General features: G+C 31.9%; 1 protein-coding gene and 2 long non-coding RNA genes across 3 annotated transcripts in view; 2 read left to right on the forward strand and 1 right to left on the reverse strand.

The window, feature by feature from the left end:
• The window catches only part of LOC133552069 (uncharacterized), a 29493-nt gene extending 24691 nt beyond the window's left edge, over window positions 1–4802 (forward strand). The window contains exons 5-6 of the long non-coding RNA XR_009806612.1: window positions 4155–4272; window positions 4432–4802. This is a non-coding gene — a long non-coding RNA (uncharacterized LOC133552069). The remainder of the gene's footprint in view (window positions 1–4154; window positions 4273–4431) is intronic.
• Window positions 4803–6285: 1483 nt separating this feature from the next.
• Window positions 6286–18290, reverse strand: part of angptl5 (angiopoietin-like 5) — a 39579-nt gene continuing 27574 nt past the window's right edge. Inside the window, exons 4-9 of the mRNA XM_061899387.1 lie at window positions 16317–16420; window positions 13073–13166; window positions 12750–12853; window positions 12574–12694; window positions 6973–7158; window positions 6286–6895 (exon numbers count right to left, since the gene is read on the reverse strand). Coding sequence (XP_061755371.1) covers window positions 6582–6895; window positions 6973–7158; window positions 12574–12694; window positions 12750–12853; window positions 13073–13166; window positions 16317–16420 — 923 coding nt within the window. The 3' untranslated portion in view covers window positions 6286–6581. The remainder of the gene's footprint in view (window positions 6896–6972; window positions 7159–12573; window positions 12695–12749; window positions 12854–13072; window positions 13167–16316; window positions 16421–18290) is intronic.
• Window positions 6317–13248, forward strand: LOC133552075 (uncharacterized). Its single transcript, XR_009806613.1, has 3 exons — window positions 6317–6912; window positions 6998–7322; window positions 12542–13248. It is a non-coding gene; the product is annotated as an uncharacterized LOC133552075 (long non-coding RNA).

Here is an 18290-nt window from a genome sequence, read left to right on the forward strand (position 1 = left end):
TTTTATTTAGTTTATTTATTTTTTTGTAATTGCTTTTTAATCTTCATTATTTACTTCTATTTCTTACAGTATGTCTCTATATCCATATTTATTACATTTTTTTCAATTGATTTTTGTCCCTAGGGGGCGCATTTCAATGTCTTACACACACTTGTTATTTCATATGTTGACCAGAGGGGGGAGCACTTTTAAAAGCGACACACCTTTTTGGGACCACCCTCATTTTGATAGAATTTCACCACCAGGGGGTGCAAATGAGACAATCTCTATTAGATGCGATGGTTTTCCGTATCGGGACCATGATTTATGTCATCACTTGTTCACACCTCCTCATATGGAAGATACTTTTCCTTGTTGATGTCTCAAGAAGGGTAGAAATACAAGAACACAGACATATTCATGTATTTGTGACCTTCTTGAGACCTCTGAAAATGCCTACGTCTTTAGGACCAGCCTTTCTAGATATATAAAGAAGTGTATTTACATTTAACATTAATAATATATACATACTATGCAGATATAAAAAAGCTTGTTGTGAAAAATGAGTTGGAATTTCACAAGAAAAACGTAGAATTTTAGCAGTATTACAATAAAAGTTGTAATTTTACTCAGCGCAAGTCGACATTTTACAAAAAAACTGAACATTTGTGTCATATTATGATATAAATTGGAATTTTACAAGAACTTGTTGTCAAAATGTTAAGCTTATTAAAAAGAGTCGCAATTTTACTGGACAAAAGTCATAAGAAAATTTTAACGTTTTGGCAATTTTACAATAATAATCGGAATTTCACTTGACAAAGTTGGACCAAAGTCATAATTTCACTCAAAAAAAAGTTCACTATTTTACAAGAACAACCCAAAAAAAATTGGCCGTATTGTGATAAAGGTCAGAATTTCATATGACAAATAAATGTCGCTATTTTGCGTTAAAAAGTAATTATTTTACATAACGTGAAAAAAAATTTTAGGAGAAAAAATTGCAATTTTACAGAAAAGGAAAGAACATGAGAAATTGTTCCCTATTTCAAAAGAAAAAAGTCGACACATTGTGAGAAAAAGACTGCCTTTATTTAATTTATTTATTTTTTTGTAAGTGGTTTTTAATATTCATTATTTACTTCTAGTTCTTACAGTATGTCTCTATATACATATTTATTAAATTTTTTTCAATTGATTTTTGTCCCTAGGGAGCGCATTTCAATGTCTTACACACACTTGTTATTTCATATGTTGACCAGAGGGGGGAGCACTTTTAAAACCGACACACCTTTTTGGGACCACCCTCATTTTGATAGAATTTCACCACCAGGGGGTGCAAATGAGACAATCTCTATTAGATGCGATGGTTTTCCGTATTGGGACCATGATTTATGTCATCACTTGTTCACACCTCCTCATATGGAAGCAACTTTTCCTTGTTGATGTCTCAAGAAGGGTAGAAATACAAGAACACTCACATTCATGGATTTGTGACCTTCTTGAGACCTGAGAAAAATGCCGACCTATTTAGGACCAGCCTTTCTAGATATATAAAGAAGTGTATTTACATTTAACATTAATAATATATACATAATATGCAGTTATAAAAAAAAGCTTGTTGTGAAAAATGAGTTGGAATTTCCTAAGAAAAACGTAGAATGTTATCAGTATTACAATAAAAGTCATAATTTTACATGGCGCAAGTCGAAATTTTACAAAAAAACTGAACATTTGTGTCATATTATGATATAAACTGGAATTTTACAAGAACATGTTGTCGAAATGTTAAACTTATTAAAAAAGAGTCGCAATTTTACTCGACAAAAGTCACAATTTCATAAGAAAACTTTAACACTTTGGCAATATTATAATAACAATCGGAATTTCACTTGACAAAGTTAGACAAAAGTCATAATTTTACTCCCGAAAAAAGTCACTATTTTACAAGAACAACCAAAAAAAATTGACAATATTGTGATAAAGGTCAGAATTTTATATGACAAATTTCGCCATTTTGCGTTAAAAAGTAATTATTTTACATAAAGTGAAACATTTTTTTTAGGACAAAATATTACAATGTTACAGAAACCGAAAGAACATGAGAAATTGTTCCCTATTTTAAAAGAAAAAAGCCGACACTGCTTTTAGTTAATTTATTTATTTATTTTTTTGTAATTGCTTTTTAATCTTCATTATTTACTTCTAGTTCTTACAGTATGTCTCTATATACATATTTATTTAATTTCTTTCAATTGATTTTTGTCTCTAGGGGGCGCATTTCAATGTCTTACACACACTTGTTATTTCATATGTTGACCAGAGGGGGGAGCACTTTTAAAAGCGACACACCTTTTTGGGACCACCCTCATTTTGATAGAATTTCACCACCAGATGAGACAATCTCTATTAGATGCGATGGTTTTCCGTATCGGGACCATGATTTATGTCATCACTTGTTCACACCTCCTCATATGGAAGATACTTTTCCTTGTTGATGTCTCAAGAAGGGTAGAAATACAAGAACACTCACATTCATGTATTTGTGACCTTCTTGAGACCTCTGAAAAATACCTACCTCTTTAGGACCACCCTTTCTAGATATCCAAACCCCGTTTCCATATGAATTGGGAAATGGTGTTAGATGTAAATATAAACAGAATACAATGATTTGCAAATCCTTTTCAAGCCATATTCAGTTGAATATGCTACAAAGACAACATATTTGATGTTCAAACTCATGAACTTTATTTTTTTTTCAAATAATAATTAAGTAGTTGGGAAAGGGCATGTTCACCACTGTGTTACATCACCTTTTCTTTTAACAACACTCAATAAACGTTTGGGAACTGAGGAAACTAATTGTTGAAGCTTTGAAAGTGGAATTCTTTCCCATTCTTGTTTTATGTAGAGCTTCAGTCCTTCAACAGTCCGGGGTCTCCGCTGTCCTATTTTACGCTTCACACATTTTCCATGGGAGACAGGTCTGGACTGCAGGCGGGCCAGGAAAGTACCCGCACTCTTTTACTACGAAGCCACGCTGTTGTAACACTTGTTGTTGCTGAAATAAGCAGGGGCGTCCATGATAACGTTGCTTGGATGAAAACATATGTTGCTCCAAAACCTGTATGGACCTTTCAGCATTAATGGTGCCTTCACAGATGTGTAAGTTACCCATGCCTTGGGCACTAATGCACCCCCATACCATCACACATGCTGGCTTTTACACTTTGCACCTATAACAATCCGGACGGTTATTTTCCTCTTTGTTCCAGAGGACACCATGTCCACAGTTTCCAAATATAATTTGAAATGTGGACTCGTCAGACCACAGAACAATTTTCCACTTTGCATCAGTCCATCTTAGATGAGCTCGGGCCCAGCCAAGCCGGCGGTGTTTTCTGGGTGTTGTTGATAAATGGGTTTTGCTTTGCATAGTGGAGTTTTAACTTGCACTTACAGATGTAGCGACCAACTGTAGTTATTGACTGGTTTTATGAAGTGTTCCTGAGCCCATGTGGTGATATCCTTTACACGCTGATGTCGGTTTTTGATGCAGTACCGCCTAAGGGATCAAAGGTCCTTAATATCATCGCTTACGTGCAGTGATTTCTCCAGATTCTCTGAACTTTGTGATGATTTTACAGACCGTAGATGGTAAAATCCCTCGCAATAGCTCGTTGAGAAATGTTGTTCTAAAACTGTTCGACAATTTGCTTACAAAGTGGTGACCCTCGCCCCATTCTTGTTTGGGAATTACTTAGCCTTTCATGGAAGCTGCTTTTTATAGCCAATCATGGCACCCACCTGTTCCCAATTAGCCTGCACACCTGTGGGATGTTCCCAATAAGTGTTTGATGAGCATTCCCTCAACTTTATCAGTATTTATTGCCACCTTTCCCAACTTTTTTGTCACGTGTTGCTGGTATCAAATTCTATTGCAAACAAAATACAGTTTATATGTTGTCTTTGTAGCATATTCAACTGAATATGGCTTGAAAAGGATTTGCAAATCATTGTATTCTGTTTATATTTACATCAAACGCAATTTCCCAACTCATATGGAAACGGGGTTTGAATAAAGAAGTGTTTTTACAACGTTAATAATATATACATATTATGCAAATATATGAAAAAAGGTAAGCTTTTATTTAATTATTATTATTTGTTTGTAGGTGACTTGTCCAGGGTGTACCCCGCCTTCCGCCCGATTGTAGCTGAGATAGGCGCCAGCGCCCCCCGCCACCCCGTAAGGGAGAAAGCGGTAGAAAATGGATGGATGGAGGGATGTTTGTAAGTGTTTTTAATCTTCATTATTTACTTCTAGTTCTTACAATATGTCTCTGTATACATTTTTATTTATTTTTTTCCAATTTATTTTTACACACACACACACACACACACACACACACACACACACACACACACACACACACACACACACACACACAGACATTTTCTATTCTTCCTCCAAGATTGTGACGGAGCAGAAAGAACACCTCACCACATCAAGATCTGATAAGCGTCTGATGAGCACGCGGTGGCACCCGCTTGCCTTTTAAGGCACCGCATTGCCGAAGATGAGACACTTTGGACTTTTTATGGCGTCCCACTGGACTTCAGAAGGGGCCCAAAGTGGGGGAGGGTTAGCGTCCGGGCGACGTAAAGGTTGTAAAGTGAAAGGTATACAGACTTATGGGGGTGGGCGACAGACACCTGGAAGGTCCATGGCATCTACACCATAAACATTGACAGTTTAATATATATATATATATATATATATATATATATATATATATATGTATACATTTTTTTTCATATATATATATATATGCCTTCCGCCCGATTGTAGCTGAGATAGGCGCCAGCGCCCCCCGCGACCCCGAAAGGGAATAAGCGGTAGAAAATGGATGGATGGATATATGTATATATATATGTATATATATATGTACATATATATATATGTGTATATATATATATATATGTGTGTGTGTGGGTATGAATGTATATACATATATATGTATAAATATGTATATTTGTGTCTGTATGTATATATATGTATGTTTATATGTGTACGTATGTATATATATTTATATATGTATGTATGTATATATATTTATATATGTATATGTGTATATATGTATGTACGTATATATGTGTATATATACATGTATATATACATGTGTGTATATATGTGTATATGTATGTATATACTGTATGTGTATATATATGTATATTTGTATGTATGTTAATATGTATGTATGTATATATATGTGTGTGTGTGTGTGTGGGTATGTATGTATGTATATATGTGTATATATATATATATTTTTTTTTACACGTATATACATATATATGTATACATATAGGTATAAATATGTATATTTGTGTCTGTATGTATATGTATATATATATATGTATGTATGTATGTTTATTGAGTTTGTATGTATATATATTTATATATGTATATGTATGTATGTATATATATTTATATATGTATATGTGTATATATGTATGTACGTATATATGTGTATATATACATGTATATATACATGTGTGTATATATGTGTATATGTATGTATATACTGTATGTGTATATATATGTATATTTGTATGTATGTTAATATGTATGTATATATATATATGTGTGTGTGTGTGTGTGTGTGTGTGTGTGGGTATGTATGTATGTATATATGTGTATATATATATATATATATTTTTTTTTTACACGTATATACATATATATGTATACATATAGATATAAATATGTATATTTGTGTCTATGTATATATATATATGTATGTATGTATGTTTATTGAGTTCGTATGTATATATATTTATATATGTATGTGTATGTATAAGTGTATATATGTATGTATGTATATGTGTGTATATATATATATGTATGTATATACTGTATGTGTATATATGTATGTATGTTAATATGTATATATATATATATGTGTGTGTGTGTGGGTATGTATGTATATACATGTGTATATATATATGTATACTTCTGTATGTATATATATGTATATATATATATATATATATATATATATATATATGTATGTATGTATGTTGAGTTCGTATGTATATATATTTATATATGTATATATGTATGTGTTTGCTTATGTATTTATGTATGTATATTTGTGTGTATATATACATATATATATATGTGTATATGTATGTATACATATATGTATGTATTTACTGTATGTGTATATATATGTTAATATATATATATATGTATATATTTATGAAAATACCTTTTTAGGCAATTTCCAGGCAACCAGAAGCAGCTTTTCTAACCTGGAACCTTATTTATTTATTTTTTTTTTTTTTTTTTGGAACATTTGCGTATTGCATTGTTGACATGTGAAGTCCAAAAATACAATCAAACACATTTCAAATGTTTTTTTTCTTCTCCCCCAGACAAGCAACCCACAAACATTATATATCAAATCAAATCAAATAAAAATAATAGCCTAAAGAAGAAACTTGCAGCAGTCCAATAAGTCGGACCACATGGCAACACAACGACATTACACCAAATCAGACAAAAGGCTCATCAATATTCGACCTCCCACCATTTTGTGTTAGTTATTAGCCGGCATCCTCCTGATCTTCATGGTGACGGACTTGATGACTCGGGCCACTCCCTTGTGTCTCCAGGTGTCCCACAGGACGCCCACGGTCCGAGGCCCCGGGTCCTGCCGGGCGTCCCCGTTGAGGTTGGCCATGCCGCAGCGGTTGAACCACCACCCCGTGTGGTGGTGTCGGGCACTGCAGCTCTCCACCGTCAGACCCCCCATGGAGCAGGAGGGCTCGCAGCCGTCGTTGTCCACGTCCGAGGCGCTGAAGGGGGCCGTGTCTTGGTTCTGGTCCTGCTCGTAGCCGCGGAAGGCGTCCCCTGGCCAACTCAGACGGGTCAGACCTGGGAGTTTTTGCTTTGTTTTGGCTAGTTTTATCTTGTGGGGCGTGGCTTACCTGCGCTGCCGGCGTACCTGCCCAGGTGGATGCGGAAGAAGTCAGTTTCGTTGTCCAGGCGGAAGTCGTCGTAGGCGGCGTAGGAGGTGACGTCGTCGTGGGAGACCAGGGCCACGTGGAGCTGGAACCGACTCCCCTTCTGGTTGACGATGTCGAAGACCTTCTTCAGGCCCAACCAGTGCTCACCTGGACACATGGCGTCCGCTTACTGCACCTGTCCTGTCTGGTCTCCCGCCGTCCTATCCTAGTCCTGGTTTCTCCTGTCCTGACTACCTGTCTTTTCTTGTCTTGCAGGGCTGTCCAAAGTGTGGCCCGGGGGACATTCGAGGCCCGGAGCAGGTTTTTTAGCGGTACGTTCTAAAAATACCATTTAAAAAAACATATAGTGCTGTTTTTTTTTTAATTATTTAAACTGCCGTTGCTCCTAAAATAATAATGAATCAAAATTAGAGTTGTTATGAATTATTGACATATTTAAAGCTCCGATTACTTTACATCATTATTGGGAGAAATATTGCCTATTTTGTGAGTTTGCCAAACAAAACAGGTAACTTTTCTTTGACAAAAAGGGGCATAAAAGAAACAAAACAAAAACATAAGAAAAAAAATCTAAACTTACAATTGATTAAAAGTAGAAAAAAAAAAGAAAATGTGTTTATTATTTTTAACACTTTTATGAGTGGGACCCTTTTGGGTCCCTAAGATTTTTAGTTGGATTTTTTTTTTAACTGCTATTGCTCCTAAAATAATAATGAATCAAAATAAGAGTTGTTATTAATTATTGACCTATTTAAAGTTCCAAATATTTTACATCAAAATTGGGAGAAATATTGCCTATTTTGTGTGTTTGCCAAACAAAACACGTAACTTTTCTTTGACAAAAAGGGGCATAAAACAAACAAAACAAAAACATAAGAAAAAAAATCTAAACTTACAATTGATTAAAAGTAGAAAAAAAGAAAATGTGTTCATTATTTTTAACACTTTTTATGAGTGGGACCCTTTTGGGTCCCCAAGAATTTTAGTGGGATTTTTTTTTAAACTGGTATTGCTCCTAAAATAATAATGAATCAAAATTAGAGTTGTTATGAATTATTGACATATTTAAAGCTCCGATTACTTTACATCAAAATTGGGAGAAATATTGCCTATTTTGTGTGTTTGCCAAACAAAACATGTAACTTTTCTTTGACAAAAAGGGGCATAAAAGAAACAAAACAAAAACATAAGAAAAAAAATCTAAACTTACAATTGATTAAAAGTAGAAAAAAAAAGAAAATGTGTTTATTATTTTTAACACTTTTTATGAGTGGGACCCTTTTGGGTCCCTAAGATTTTTAGTTGGATTTTTTTTTAAACTGCTATTGCTCCTAAAATAATAATGAATCAAAATAAGAGTTGTTATTAATTATTGACCTATTTAAAGCTCCAAATATTTTACATCAAAATTGGGAGAAATATTGCCTATTTTGTGTGTTTGCCAAACAAATCACGTAACTTTTCTTTGACAAAAGGGGCATAAAAGAAACAAAAAAAAACATAAGAAAAAAATGTAAACTTACAATTGATTAAAAGTAGAAAAAAAGAAAATGTGTTCATTATTTTTAACACTTTTTATGAGTGGGACCCTTTTGGGTCCCCAAGAATTTTAGTGGGATTTTTTTTTTAAACTGCTATTGCTCCTAAAATAATAATGAATCAAAATTAGAGTTGTTATGAATTATTGACATATTTAAAGCTCCGATTACTTTACATCAAAATTGGGAGAAATATTGCCTATTTTGTGTGTTTGCCAAACAAAACACGTAACTTTTCTTCGACAAAAACGGGCATAAAACAAACAAAAAAAAAACATAAGAGAAAAAAAAATCTAAACTTACAATTGATTAAAAGTGGAAAAAAAGAAAATGTGTTCATTATTTTTAACACTTTTCTGAGTGGGACCGTTTTGGGTCCCTAAGATTTTTAGTTGGATTTTTTTTTTTAACTGCTATTGCTCCCAAAATAATAATGAATCAAAATCAGCATTGTTATGAATTATTGACACTTTTAAAGCTCCAATTACTTTACATCAAATTTTGGGGAAAATATTGCCGATTTTGTGTGTTTGCCAAACAAAAAACACAAGTTTTATTTGACAAAAACGAGCATAAAACAAACAAACAAAAAAAAACATACGAAAAATAATCCAACCTAAATCTAAAATAAATGTATTCATTATTTTTCACAGTTTTAGGAGTTGGGTTTTTGGATCCCTAAGATTTTTAGTCGGATTTTTTTTCAAACTGTCATTGCTCCAAAAATAATAGTGGGTCAAAATCAATGTTATGAATTATTGATAGATTCGAACTTTACATAAAAATTTTGGGGGGAAAATGTGCCTATTTTGTGTGTTTGCCAAACCAAACGCAAAAATCTAAACTTACAATTGATTAAAAGTAGGAAAAAAAAAGAAAACGTGTTCATTATTTTTAACACTTTTTATGAGTGGGACCCTTATGGGTCCCCAAGAATTTTAGTGGGATATTTTTAAACTGCTATTGCTCCTAAAATAATAATGAATCAAAATAAGAGTTGTGATTAATTATTGACATATTTAAAGCTCCAAATATTTTACATCAAAATTGGGAGAAATATTGCCTATTTTGTGTGTTTGCCAAACAAAAAAAGTAACTTTTCTTTGACAAAAACGGGCATAAAAGAAACAAAAAAAAAACATGAGAAAAAAATCTAAACTTACAATTGATTAAAAGTAGAAAAAAAGACAATGTGTTCATTATTTCTAACACTTTTATGAGTGGGACCATTTTGGATCCCCAAGAATTTTAGTGGGATTTTTTTTTTAACTGGTATTGCTCCTAAAATAATAATGAATCAAAATTAGAGTTGTTATGAATTATTGACATACTTAAAGCTCCAATTAATTTACATCAAAATTGGGAGAAATATTGCATATTTTGTGTGTTTGCCAAACAAAACACGTAAGTTTTCTTTGACAAAAAGGGGCATAAAAGAAACAAAACAAAAACATAAGAAAAACAATCTAAAATTACAATTGATTAAAAGTAGAAAAAAAGACAATGTGTTCATTATTTTTAACACTTTTTATGAGTGGGACCCTTTTGGGTCCCTAAGATTTTTAGTTGGATTTTTTTTTTTTTTTTAACTGCTATTGCTCCCAAAATAATAATGAATCAAAATCAGCATTGTTATGAATTATTGACACTTTTAAAGCTCCAATTACTTTACATCAAATTTTGGGGAAAATATTGCCGATTTTGTGTGTTTGCCAAACAAAAAAACACAAGCTTTATTTGACAAAAACGGGCATAAAACAAACAAAAAAAACATTAGAAAAAAAATCCAACCTAAATCTAAAATAGATTTATTCATTATTTTTAACAGTTTTAGGAGTGGGGTTTTTGGATCCCTAAGATTTTTAGTCGGATTTTTTTTCAATTTGTCATTGCTCCAAAAATAATAATGGATCAAAATCAATGTTTTTATGAATTATTGATATATTCGAACTTTACATAAAAATTTTGGGGAAAAAATGTGCCTATTTTGTGTGTTTGCCAAACCAAACGCTTAAGTTTATTTATTATTTTTTTTACAAAAAACAGCATAACGGGCATAAAAATAACATAATAGAAAAAAAATCTAAACTTACAATTGATTAAAAGTAGAAAAAAAGAAAATGTGTTCATTATTTTTAACACTTTTTATCAGTGGGACCCTTTTGGGTCCCCAAGAATTTTAGTAGGATTTTTTCCTTTAAACTGTCATTGCTCCAAAAATAATAAATCACTGTTCTTATGAATTATCGACATATTCGTAGATCCAAAAACTTTGCATCAAATTTTGGGAGAAATCTTGCCTATTTTATGTTTGCCAAACAAAACACGTAAGTTTTCTTTGACAAAAATGGACGTAAAACAAACAACAACAAAAAAACATAAGAAAACAAATCCAAACTTACAATTGATTAAAAGTAGAAAAAAAGAAAGAAAATGTGTTCATTATTTTTAACACTTTTTATGAGTGGGACCCTTTTGGGTCCCCAAGAATTTTAGTGGGATTTTTTTCTTAAACTGCTACTGCTCCTAAAATAATAATAATGAATCAAAATTAGAGTTGTTATGAATTGACATATTTAAAGCTCCGATTACTTTACATCAAAATTGGGAGAAATATTGCCTATTTTGTGTGTTTGCCAAACTAAACACGTAACTTTTCTTCGACAAAAACGGGCATAAAACAAACAAAAAAAAACATAAGAGAAAAAAAAATCAAAACTTACAATTGATTAAAAGTGGAAAAAAAGAAAATGTGTTCATTATTTTTAACACTTTTATGAGTGGGACCCTTTTGGGTCCCTAAGATTTTTAGTTGGATTTTTTTTTAACTGCTATTGCTCCTAAAATAATAATGAATCACAATTAGAGTTTTTATGAATTATTGACATACTTAAAGCACCAATTACTTTACATCAAAATTGGGAGAAAAATTGCCCATCTTGTGTGTTTGCCCAAAAAAACAAACTTAACTTTTCTTTGACAAAAACGGGCATAAAAGAAACAAAACAAAAACATAATAGAAAAAAATCTAAACTTACAATTGATTAAAAGTAGAAAAAAAGAAAATGTGTTCATTATTTCTAACACTTTTTATGAGTGGGACCCTTTTGGGTCCCTAAGAATTTTAGTGGGATTTTTTTTTTTAAACTGCTTTTGCTCCTAAAATAATAATGAATCAAAATTAGAGTTTTTATGAATTATTGACATACTTAAAGCTCCAATTACTTTACATCAAAATTGGGAGAAAAATTGCCTATTTTGTGTGTTTGCAAAAAAAAAAAAAACTTAACTTTTCTTTGACAAAAATGGGGATAAAAGAAACAAAACAAAAACATAAGAAAAAAAATTTAAACTCACAATTGATTAAAAGTAGAGAAAAAGAAAATGTGTTGATTATTTTTAAGACTTTTATGAGTGGGACCCTTTTGGGTCCCCAAGAATTTTAGTAGGATTTTTTCCTTTAAACTGTCATTGCTCCAAAAATAACTCAAGTTTATGAGTTTGAACATGAAATATGTTGTCTTTGTAGCATATTCAACTGAATATGGCTTGAAAAGGATTTGCAAATCATTGTATTCTGTTTATATTTACATCTAACACCATTTCCCAACTCATATGGAAACGGGGTTTGTATATAAATTTATCTAATAGGGGTGCACAAAAAAATCTATTCACTTTTGAATCGCTCCATAATTTAAAAAATCTAAACGATAATAAGATAAAATCAATTATTTATCAAATATTACTTAAAAAAATTAAAATTTGTATGAATCAGTATTTAAAAAGATGTTTTTAGGCCATCTCCATTTAACCAGAAGGAGCTTTTCCTACCCGTGCTTTTAAAAAGTTTAATTATATTTATTTTATGAATGAAAAATATCAAAGTTTGCGAGCCCTCAGTAGAAAAAGTTTGGACACCCCTTCTCTAGTCCGACCCTAGTCCTGGTTTCTCCAGTCCTGACCTGACTTCCTGTCTTGTCCTCTGTCAGCAGAGCCCCAAAGACCCTTGAAAACAGCCCAAAACCTGCGAGGTGTCCAAAGCCGCCCACGTGGTCCGCCCAGGGTCGCTTGAAGTCCACCAGGCCGTCGGTCCTGCGCTGCATCACCGTCCATCCCCCGCCCATGTAGTCCATCTCGCAGAAGACCTGAGGGGGCGTGGCAGGTGAGGACAGCACACTTCGGGCTCGCGACCAGCGTTACCTCGAAGGACGAGTCCGAGTCGTCCGGGCTGACGATGTAAATCCCGCTGGGGATCTTGGGGACCAGGGACATCAGACTGTCCTTGATGTCGCTGCAGTCCCGCCCTCAACACATAAACACACGTCACCTTCACTCATGACCTTTATATTTATACACCTGGAATGTGGCGCCGCCCTGCTGGTGGGTGCAGGGGCGCCGCTATGGATGAAAATAATCTTTACAGGACCCCTCTGTATTATAATTTCATCATCATTAGGCCCCCCTCCATCATGGGCCCCTAGAATCCATCTACTTTTCGGCGCCCCTGGGTGGGCGTGTCTTACCGTGCGATAGAGGAGGTTTGGCGGCGAACGTGTCGGCGTTGCTCCGCTGCACCTCCGCGCTGAGCGCCTGCACTTTGTTCATCACCTCTGACACCTGTGACGTCATGGCCTGTGGTTACAAACCTGTGTCCAGCAGGGGGCGCCAAAGTGCGACCCAAAACTATTCTTTTTTAACTTTCATTCTAAAAAATACTTCTTTTTTTTTAAAAAGTGGGAAAAAAAGAACAAAAGGGAAGGAAAAAGTTGCAATGTCGACTCTGAAAACACGACAACTGATTTTTTTCTTTAAAATTGTCATGGCTCAAAATATAATAATGCATCAAAATAAATGTAATTATTGATCTGTTCAAAGCTCGAGTTATATCAAATATTTCATTTTTTTTGTAGGAAAATATTGCATTTTTTATGTGATTTCCATATGAAGAACATGTAAAAATAAATAGTTAATCTTGAGATATAGGCGTTGAAAGAAAATGAATATATTAATCATAATATTAAAATGGTATTAACATTTTTTTGAGTAAATTCCGCTTTGGATCCCCCCAAATTTTGTGGGATTTAAAAAAAAAAAAATTTTTTTTTTTTTTACAATAATAATGTATCAAAATATTTTTGGGGGACAATATTGCATATTTTGTGTGTTTTCCATATGAAAAACATGTTTTTCTTTGAAAAAAAGGGCATGAAACAAAAACATGATGAAAAAAAAAAGTTAAATCAATGAATAGTTGATCTTGAGATTTAGGCGTTGAAAATAAAAACAAAATAAAAATAATAAAATAAAAAAATAATGTACCAAAATATTTTTTGAGGACAATATTGCATATTTTATGTCCTTTCCATATGAAAAACATGTTTTTCTTTGACAAAAAGGGCATGAAACAAAAACAAGAACAAAAAATTAAAAAAATTGAAAATTAAAAAAAAAATTAAAAATAACAATAAAAAAAAAAAAAAATTATATATATATATATATAATCTAATTATATATTATAATATTAAGATATTATTAAAAACATTTTGAATGGATTCCGCTTTGGATCACCCAAATTTTGTGGGATTTAAAAAAACTACTTTTTTTTAGAATAATAATGTATTAAAATATTTTTTGAGGAAAATATTGCATTTTTATTGTCTTTTCGATATGAAAAACATGTTTTTCTTTGACAAAAAGGACATAAAACAAAACATGAACTAAAAAAATCTATAATCAGCGAATAGTTTATCTTGATTTTTAGGTGTTATTAAATTATAATATTAAAATATTATTAAAAGCATTTTGAGTGGATTCCGCTTTGGATATCCCAAAATTTTGTGGGATTAAAAAAAAAAACTTTTTTTAGAATAATTTTAAATAAAACGTGTTTTCCATATGAAAAAGTGTAATTTTTTTTAACAAAAAAGGCATAAAACAAAAACATGAAAAAATACAAAAATTCTAAAATTGGCGGATGAATCTGAAGTTGATCTAGAGATTGAAGCATGGAAAGTAAAAAAACATATTTATTTATTCCTTATTTTTAACGCTTTTATGAGTGGGGTCCATTTTAGGTCCTCAATAATTTTAGTGGGATTTTTAAAAAATAATAATATTGAATCAAAATCAATGTTGTTGTTATTGATCTATTCACAGCTCTAATTAAATAAAATATTTCACTTTGAAATATTTTTGGATATAATATTAAAATATTTTTTAAAACATTTTGAGTGGATTCCGCTTTGGATAACCCCAAATTTTGTGGGATTTAAAAAAAAAAGCAAACTTTTTTTAAGAATAATAATGTATCAAAAAATTTTGGGGGAAAATATAGTATATTTGGTGTGTTTTCCATGAAAAAAACCATGATTTTCTTAAACGAAAAAGGCATAAAAAAACATGAAAAAATACTAAAAACCTAAAGTTGGCGGATAAATCTGAAGTTGATCTAGAGATTAAAACGTTGAAAGTAAAAATAGATATATTTATGGCTTATTTTTAATACTTTTAGGAATGGGGTCCGTTTTAGGTCCCCAATAATTTTAGTGTTTTTTTAATTTATTAAAATTAGTAATAATAATAATGAATCAAATTCTATGTTGTTATTATCGATCTGTTCACAGTTCTAATTAAAACCAAATATTTAACTTTTTTCAGGAAAATATTGCATTTTTTATGTTTTCCATATGAAAAACATGTAAAAAAAAAAAAAAGTTAGAATCAACAAATTTTGATCTTGAGATTTAAGTGTTGAAAGAAAATAATAATAATTACGTATTTAAAAAAAATTGGGGGATTGCATTCTGCTTTTAGTCCCCCCAAATTTTATGGGATTTTGAAAAAAATAATAAAAAAATTTTAGAATAATGTATCAAAAATATTTTAAGAGGAAAATATTGCATATTTTATGTGTTTTCCATATGAAAAACATGTTTGTCTTTGACAAAAAAGGCATAAAACATGAAAAATACTAAAAACCTAAAATTGGTGGATAAATCTGAAGTTGATCTAGAGATTAAAACGTTGAAAGTAAAAAATATATATTTATGGCTTATTTTTTAACACTTTTAGGAATGGGTCCGTTTTAGGTCCCCAATAATTTTAGTGGGATTTTTATTTATTTATTAAAATTAGTAATAATAATAATGAATCAAATTCTATGTTGTTATTATCGATCTGTTCACAGTTCTAATTAAAACCAAATATTTAACTTTTTTCAGGAAAATATTGCATTTTTTATGTTTTCCATATGAAAAACATGTAAAAAAGAAAAAAGTTAGAATCAACAAATAATTGATCTTGAGATTTAAGTGTTGAAAGAAAATAATAATAATTACGTATTTAAAAAAATTTGGGGGATTGCATTCTGCTTTTAGTCCCCCCAAATTTTATGGGATTTTGAAAAAAATAACAAATTTTTTTGGGAATATTTTTAGAGGAAAATATTGCATATTTTATGTGTTTTCCATATGAAAAACATGTTTGTCTTTTTGACAAAAAAGGCATAAAACATGAACAAATAAAAAGTTATAATCACTGGATGGATCTGATGTTGATCTTGGGATTTAGGCATTAAAAGTTTTTTTTAAAAAAGTAATATTAAAATATTTGAACATTGACCATTTCGAGTGGAATCCGCTTTGGATCCCCCCAAAATGTTGTGGGATTAAAATATATATATTTTAATCCCAATTTTAATAATATATATTTTTTTATTTTATTATTATTATTTTTTTTGAATAATGTATCAAAAACTTTAAAAATGACCTGACTGGTGAGGACGTCCAGAGCTCGCTGTTGTTCTTCCATCACGTCACGCATCAACTTCCTGTTGCTGCGGCCGAACGCCAACAACGACTGCTGCAGCTGGCCTGCACACACACACACACACACACACGCACACACACACACACACACACACACAAGCACACACACACGCACACACACACACACGCACGCACGCACGCACGCACACACACCACACACACACACATGCACCTTTTTAACCTTTTTGGGTAGCAAATAACTTTTAGTGTGATTTTCTTTTTTTTTTTTTCAAACCTGTCATTGCTCAAAAAATAATAATGAATCAAAATGTAATTTTATGAACTATTGACATGTTTAAGGCTCCAATTATTCCACGTCAAATATTACACTCTGAAATATTTTTTGGGGGGAAATATTGCATATTTTGTGGAGTTTTTTTTTTATCATAAATCATATGTTTGGAGTCCCCTGTGCTAAAGCTAACGATGCTAACATTTTTTTTTTTTCCCCCGCACAGTTTGAATGTTTGGACTCCCCTGTGCTAAAGCTAAACTTTTCTTCTGTTTTTTTTCTTTTTACCACAGATTGAATGTTTGGACTCCCCTGTGCTGAAGCTAACAATGCTAACATATATATTTTTTTTTTTTCGCACAGTTTGAATGTTTGGACTCCCCTGTGCTAAAGCTAAACTTTTCTTGTGTTTTTTTTCTTTTTACCACGGATTGAATGTTTGGACTCCCCTGTGCTAAAGCTAACGATGCTAACATTTTATTTTTTTTTTCGCACAATTTGAATGTTTGGACTCCCCTGTGCTAAAGCTAAACTTTTCTTCTGTTTTTTTTTTTTCATTTTACCACAGATTGGATGTTTGGACTCCCCTGTGCTAAAGCTAACGATGCTAACATATATATATTTTTTTTTTCGCACAGTTTGAGTGTTTGGACTCCCCTGTGCTAAAGCTAAACTTTTCTTCTGTTTTTTTTCTTTTTACCACAGATTGAATGTTTGGACTCATCTGTGCTAAAGCTAACGATGCTAACATTTTTTTTTTTCCGCACAGTTTGAATGTTTGGACTCCCCTGTGCTAAAGCTAAACTTTTCTTCTGTTATTTTTTCTTTTTACCACAGATTGAATGTTTGGACTCCCCTGTGCTAAAGCTAACAATGCTAACATATATATATTTTTTTTTTCGCACAGTTTGAATGTTTGGACTCCCCTGTGCTAAAGCTAAACTTTTCTTCTGTTTTTTTCTTTTTACCACAGATTGAATGTTTGGACTCCCCTGTGCTAAAGCTAACAATGCTAAAAAAAAATTTTTTTTCGCACAGTTTGAATGTTTGGACTCCCCTGTGCTAAAGCTAAACTTTTCTTCTGTTTTTTTTCTTTTTACCACAGATTGAATGTTTGGACTCATCTGTGCTAAAGCTAACGATGCTAACATATATATTTTTTTTTCGCACAGTTTGAATGTTCGGAATCCCCTGTGCTAAAGATAAACTTTTCTTCAGTTTTTTTTCTTTTTACCACAGATTGAATGTTTGGACTCCCCTGTGCTAAAGCTAACGATGCTAACATTTTTATTTTATTTTTTCGCACAATTTGAATGTTTGGACTCCCCTGTGCTAAAACTAAACTTTTCTTCAGTTTTTTTTCTTTTTACCACAGATTGAATGTTTGGATTCCCCTGTGCTAAAGCTAACAATGCTAACATTTTTTTTTTTTTCGCACAGTTTGAATGTTTGGACTCCCCTGTGCTAAAACTAAACTTTTCTTCTGTTTTTTTTTTCTTTTTACCACAGATTGAATGTTTGGACTCTCCTGTGCTAAAGCTAATGATGCTAACATTTTTTTTTTTTCGCACAGTTTGAATGTTTGGACACCCCTGTGCTAAAGCTAAACTTTTCTTCTGTTATTTTTTTTTTTTTACCACAGATTGAATGTTTGGACTCATCTGTGCTAAAGTTAACGATGCT

The sequence above is a fragment of the Nerophis ophidion genome, linkage group LG04 (assembly GCF_033978795.1).
Source record: "Nerophis ophidion isolate RoL-2023_Sa linkage group LG04, RoL_Noph_v1.0, whole genome shotgun sequence".
NCBI classification, from domain to species: Eukaryota; Metazoa; Chordata; class Actinopteri; order Syngnathiformes; family Syngnathidae; genus Nerophis; species Nerophis ophidion.